At 51.9% G+C, this 5,531-nt stretch overlaps 1 protein-coding gene across 1 annotated transcript; it reads left to right on the top strand.

The window, feature by feature from the left end:
* The first annotated feature begins 601 nt into the window (after positions 1 to 601).
* On the top strand, positions 602 to 5,528 carry ARMC6 (armadillo repeat containing 6). The gene is made up of 7 exons (XM_010156243.1): positions 602 to 722; positions 1,173 to 1,249; positions 1,904 to 2,474; positions 2,955 to 3,100; positions 3,680 to 3,811; positions 4,285 to 4,422; positions 5,257 to 5,528. Exons 1-7 carry the CDS (start codon positions 602 to 604, stop codon positions 5,467 to 5,469), a joined length of 1,398 nt encoding a protein of 465 aa, XP_010154545.1. The 3' UTR covers positions 5,470 to 5,528.
* Positions 5,529 to 5,531: the final 3 nt, after the last annotated feature.

Below are 5,531 nucleotides of genomic sequence, written 5' to 3'. Positions count from 1 at the left end.
CGGCGAGGTTCGGAGGTGGGTCGTAAGGAGAACCGAGGCCCGTTGTGCGCCCGGCAGCTCCCCCAGTACCTGTTCCTGGGCCTTCTCCGGGGCAGGCCTCGCCGAAAGACTGAGGGGGTGGGCCCACCTGGCCCTGCTGAGAGTGATGAGGGAGTGAAATGGGCCCCGCGGTGGGAGCGGGGACAGAGGTAGGCCAAGGGGCTCCGGGCTCGAGGGAGCGTGAGGCCTCGTGTGTGTGGGGTCGCAGGACCGTGTGTAGCTGGGCAGGCTGCCCCCTCTGCCCCTCCAGCAGGTGAGGGGCAGTGAGAGCCGTGTCACACTAACACACCCATCTGCAGCAGATCGACAGCAGCTTCCCAGTCCAAATCCCAGGCCTCTGTAATTCCTCCTTATTTCTTTTAATTGATATGCTTCTGCCTGTTAAAAACAAAAAAATTATTCTTCTGACCATAGATCTTTGGTTCCGAGTTCTGTGGTTTTCTTTTGGAAAAGAGCAAATGGCTTCCTTTGTCTCTGAATAACCTTAGAAGATTTTGCACCAGAGCTAATTATGGGCTGTCTTAATGACAGGACGAGAAGCCGTTTATCCCATTCGAGTAAAATGGGTTCGAAACAGATTGCGCAGGAAACGTTTGATGATGCCGTGCAAGAAAACATTACAGAATTTGAAATGGATCCCGAAGAAGCTGTGAGAGAAGCTGTGCAGCAGTTTGAGTCCCAAGGTACTGTAAAGTCATCCACTTCTGTAGTTCAGATTATTGCAGACCGAGTTTTTACATATCTCGGAACCTAAGAGAACCTGCATGTGAAGACTGATCGGCCAGTGTTGAAAAGAAGCCTCTGTGAGGTGTGGCACAGCCACTGTTAACGCTAACCTGGTGTCTTGGGGTGACTCTGGCTGAAAACTGTTTCAGGCGAACCCGCAGGGTGTGGTTTGGTGACTGAGACTGAACTCCTCGGTTTCCCCCAGCTGATGTTTGGCTGGCACCGATGCTGTGTTCCAGGGGATCTTTGACCGCTGCAGTTAGCCAGAACTCTGACAGCCTTGCAGCATCGTTGTGCGCTGATCCGCGCTTTCTGACAAGCCTGTCTTTGTTCACTGTGGTTAACTTGACAAATTTTACCGAAGCTGCCGTAACTAATATTAATCTTGGTGCTGTTTTTCTTTTTAGGTGTTGACCTAAGCAATATTGTGAAAGCTGTTCGGCAGCCTGCCTCTGAAAATGGTCAAAAGCATGAAATTTTGCTGGTAGGAGCACAAATTTATGTTGTCTTCTAAGGACCAGGATTATGTAACAGTTTAAGTAATAGACTAAGAACAGTGAGGCGCATCTTCTGCCTCTCTTCCGTTTCCTTGGGCTCTCCTTGACAAGCAGTTAATCCCATCTATCCTGCAAACTAGGAATGATGTAAAAGTTGAGAGGGTTTGCTTGCACTTTTCGGTGGGAGTGTTCGTGAGGCAGGAAGTCGTGGCGTTCTGCGCGAGGGAACGCAGAGACTGCTGTTGGTGACGGAGGAGCAGGTTGTGCTGGTGTCAGGTAAACTCAGTGTGGTGGCTGTTATCTGGCCCATCTGAGGGTAGATGAAACGGCTGACTACAGTCCCTCACCAGCGAGAATATAACAACGCTTGGGCGCACTGCTGACACGTACCTGGTGACGTGTGCTAGCTGGACCCAGCTCACCTTCCCCATGGTGACAGCGTGACATGGGCGGCAGAGGTAGAGAGATGCCGAGGGCCCTGCGTGTGAAGACAAAATGCTGCTCTTTGGGGCAGCCGTTTCTCAGGCCATGCTGATTTCAGATTTACAAGAAGGCTGTTGTTATAAAGGAACAAATTTTACTATAAAGAACTGTTCAGGTTCCTTCATAGTTCAAAAAGCGACTCTTGTTCTCTTCTTTAGACTTTAGATTCCCTGGGGAGAGCCGTGGCTGACGCTGATCTGGCCGAGATGGACAACCAGCTCGTGGTCTTCACTGAGCAGTGCAAAGAACAGCTGGCGTTCCGCGCCCTGGCTGGGCAACGTGGTGCCTACTCCGTGGTGTTCTCTGCCTGCCAGTTGGCTTCAGGAGACAGGAATTTAATGCTGCAAGCCTTTTATACTCTGTCTGCCATCCTGGATGGGCAGCCAGACCTACTTGATGCCGCTGGCCAGGATCTCTTGCTGCAGACTCTGAGAGAGTATAGGGAGGATGCGGAAATGACACTGGCCGGGATCCGATGCGTTCGGCATGCCTGCCTGAAACACGAGCAGAATCGTCAGGACTTTGTGAAAGGTGGGGTTCTCCCCGTTCTGACTGGAGCTATTGTCCAGCACGGAGGCAACGCCGATGTCGTCCGAACGGCCTCCTCAGCGCTCAGGATCATGACGTTCGATGATGACATCCGCGTGCCCTTTGGGCATGCTCACGATCATGCCAAAATGATTGTGTTGGAAAACGATGGGTTAAGAGTCCTCATTGAAGCTGCAAAAGGTAAAATTAACCCCTGACTGTTGATCCCAATGTTGAATCATGTGTGCTTTGTTGTAGCTGGGAAGCTCCCCAGAGGTGAGTCAGAAATTTGCCGCTAAAATGACGTTTAATTCTCGTGGTGAGCTGTGCATGGAGAGGAACACCGGTGTGCCTGCTCCCCCGTGTGCCCGGAGAGAAACACCGGTGTGCCCGTTCCCCTGCGGTGGCGGTTATCCGAGCTACTTGTCGGTCTGCCCAGGGAGTGGTTTACAGCCCAGCGCAGGTTTACAGGCACGTCATCCCTGCTGAGGTGCTGCGTTCCTGCCGAGGAGAGAGGTTCTGCCTGTGTCTAGATGCAGGGTGAACAGGATGTCATCTGTGCTGATGTGTTTTACTACACAACTCTTTCCTGGTTCTTTTTTTTGATGAAACAAAGTAAACGTCTTGACTCTGCAGCTCTCCTCCCTCCTAGTTACTCCACGCATTATCTCTCCTCTGCAGCATTCACAGATAACTCCAGTGTTCTCAGTGAACTCTGTGCCACCCTTTCTCGCCTCTCTGTCAGGAATGAATTCTGTCAAGAAATTGTGGACCTTGGTGGCCTAAACTTGATGGTGTCTCTCCTGGCTGACTGCATCAACCATCCGGTGAGTGATCGGAAGCGGACGTGGGAGCGGAGGTAGCGCAGCACGGCGTGCTTGTCACGTTAACGACCTGGCTGCGAGCGGGCCTCGGACTGTGCCATAATTCAGGTGCAATTAAGGTTGAAAGCCAACCGTTGGTGCTGATTTAGGGTCTGACATACAGAACTAGGTTACAGGTGGCTCTGTCAGGTAAGAATGCAGTAATTCTGAGCTCCTTGTTCACGTTGCTCCTCCACGCTCCACAAGCAGATCTCTGCTTGCTCCCAGAAAAACTGAACCTCTCTTTTCCCACAGTTCTAGCTAGAAGAGATTCAGGAGGATTTAGATGCCCGAGTCCCACAGGACCGGTGTTTGATTCTTAAGTTTCTTTGGAAACCTTTGCCAAACTAACGACATTCCTTATTATACTGTCAAGCGAGAAAGTGTGTCTGAGGTGTGAGTGCCTGGGAATAGCGTTGCTGTTCATGACTGAGGATGACAGCCGTGTGAATGGAGCTGCTGGGGGACATCCTGCTTGCCGTTCGGAAGTCTGTAAAACTCTTCCTGTAGCTTTCTGAGCTGTTCTCTTTCTGACGATCGCAGGACGTGGTGAAGCAGGTGCTGAGCGCCATCCGGGCGGTTGCGGGTAACGACGACGTGAAAGATGCCATCGTTAACGCTGGGGGAACGGATCTCATTGTGCTGGCTATAAGCCATCACCTTACCAACCCTCAGGTACGCGCTGAGAGGCCGATGAAGTCCCTCCAGGGCCGGGAATAGAGAGCAGGTTTGGGCTGCATTGCCTTGTCTTGTGTAGGGCAACGACCCACCGTCGCTCTGAGTTGTGATCAGCAGCTCATGCTGAGAGCAGATACGTGCTGCAACTGAGCACTGTATTAACCCTTCAGCACCCAGTTGCTGCACAGTGGTTAAGCGCATGCTCGTGGAAATGCGCGTCCACCTTAGTCTGTTAGGGTTTTGTCCTGTTCCAGAATTGGGGGACATTGGTTATGTTTATGCCTCTCGGGTGTAAGGCCAGGTTTCCATGCCAGGGAAGCAGGGTGTTTCAGTGGAAGAAACTCAAAAAAAACCCCCAAAAAATAATTTGAATAATTGTCATAAAAGGAAACAAACTCCAAACACTGGAGTTTTTTTTCTTCAAAGCAACGTGTCCAGGCAGCGAGCGTCTCCTCCCCTTTGCCTTGCAGATCTGTGAGCAGGGCTGTGCAGCCTTGTGCATGCTGGCATTGCGCAAACCGGAGAACTGCAGCGCCATCATGGAGGGTGGAGGGGCGTTGGCAGCCCTCGAGGCCATGAAAGCGCACCCCCGAGAAGTGGCCGTACAGGTATGTGCCTCTCAGCACTTGATTATGGGTTCGGGCTGGGTGTTGGCACTGTTCACTGCTTCCGTGGGGCTTTGTCCTTTCCTTGACAAATACCAGAAGGTCCTGCGTGTGCTTGGAGTGTGGCACCTGAACGCTGGACTCCCTGCATCTGTCACCCTGATGTGATCAGAGCAAAGTTTGGGTTTCAGATCCACCTGAACTCAGGTTTAAGCAACACGCTTCACACCCAGGCATTACTTCTCCTCAAAAGAGCAGGATGAGGATGGGCTCTTCCAGCCCCAGTCTGTGCTCTGATGTTACCTGTCTTGTAGGAGACGTTGCCATTTATTCTCCAGAGAGAGTAAGACACCTACATGGCAAGAAGTTCACCTCTGGTTTCTCATGCAAATCCCAGTAGGTTCTGTGTCCACTTTTGTGCACTCCAGACTATTCAGATACCACAGGAAATAATTTTCTGGAAGTGTAGTTTAAGCTAAGTGCCAGGAAGGTGTCTGGAACAGTGTACAGGCAGGTGGAAAGGTGGGTCTGCTGTAACTGCAGAATTCTGGCTTAGCATTGTTTTAAAGAAGTGCTTGGCATTGCCTGGCTCTGTCGTGGTCCAACAGAACCAGGAGGTTTGCTTGCATAAAATTCCATGTGAAATAGCAGCCACGTTTTTGTCCGTAGATTTTAGTCTTCCAGGAAATAGTTTGTTGCTGTCTCCAGCATCTCGTGTGGGGTTGCCCGGAAAAGATCCCTTAGTTCGAGCCAGATCTGCTTTGCGTGTGCTGGCATCCGGCGAGGCTGGTCTTTCCGTACGAAAGACACGAAGCTCTCGCTCACCTCTCTCCTCAGAAACAGGCGTGCATGCTGATCCGCAACCTGGTCTCCCGGAGCCGGGACTTTTCTCAGCCCATCTTAGAGATGGGAGCCGAGAACCTGATAACAGAAGCTCGTGCAGCACACAAGGACTGCGACGATGTGGCCAAAGCTGCGCTGAGAGATCTGGGCTGCAAAGTGGAGCTCCGAGAGCTGTGGACAGGTCAGAAGGGGAGCCTGGCTCAGTGAGCCAGCACTCCACCGAGCGCTGGAGCTTCGAGACATCTACGGATGTGATGGCGGGGGAAGGG

Source organism: Eurypyga helias, unplaced genomic scaffold (assembly GCF_000690775.1).
Source record: "Eurypyga helias isolate BGI_N326 unplaced genomic scaffold, ASM69077v1 scaffold22207, whole genome shotgun sequence".
Taxonomy (NCBI): domain Eukaryota; kingdom Metazoa; phylum Chordata; class Aves; order Eurypygiformes; family Eurypygidae; genus Eurypyga; species Eurypyga helias.
The sequence above is the reverse complement of the archived record's forward strand: the minus strand, read 5'-3'. Positions and strand labels throughout refer to the sequence as shown.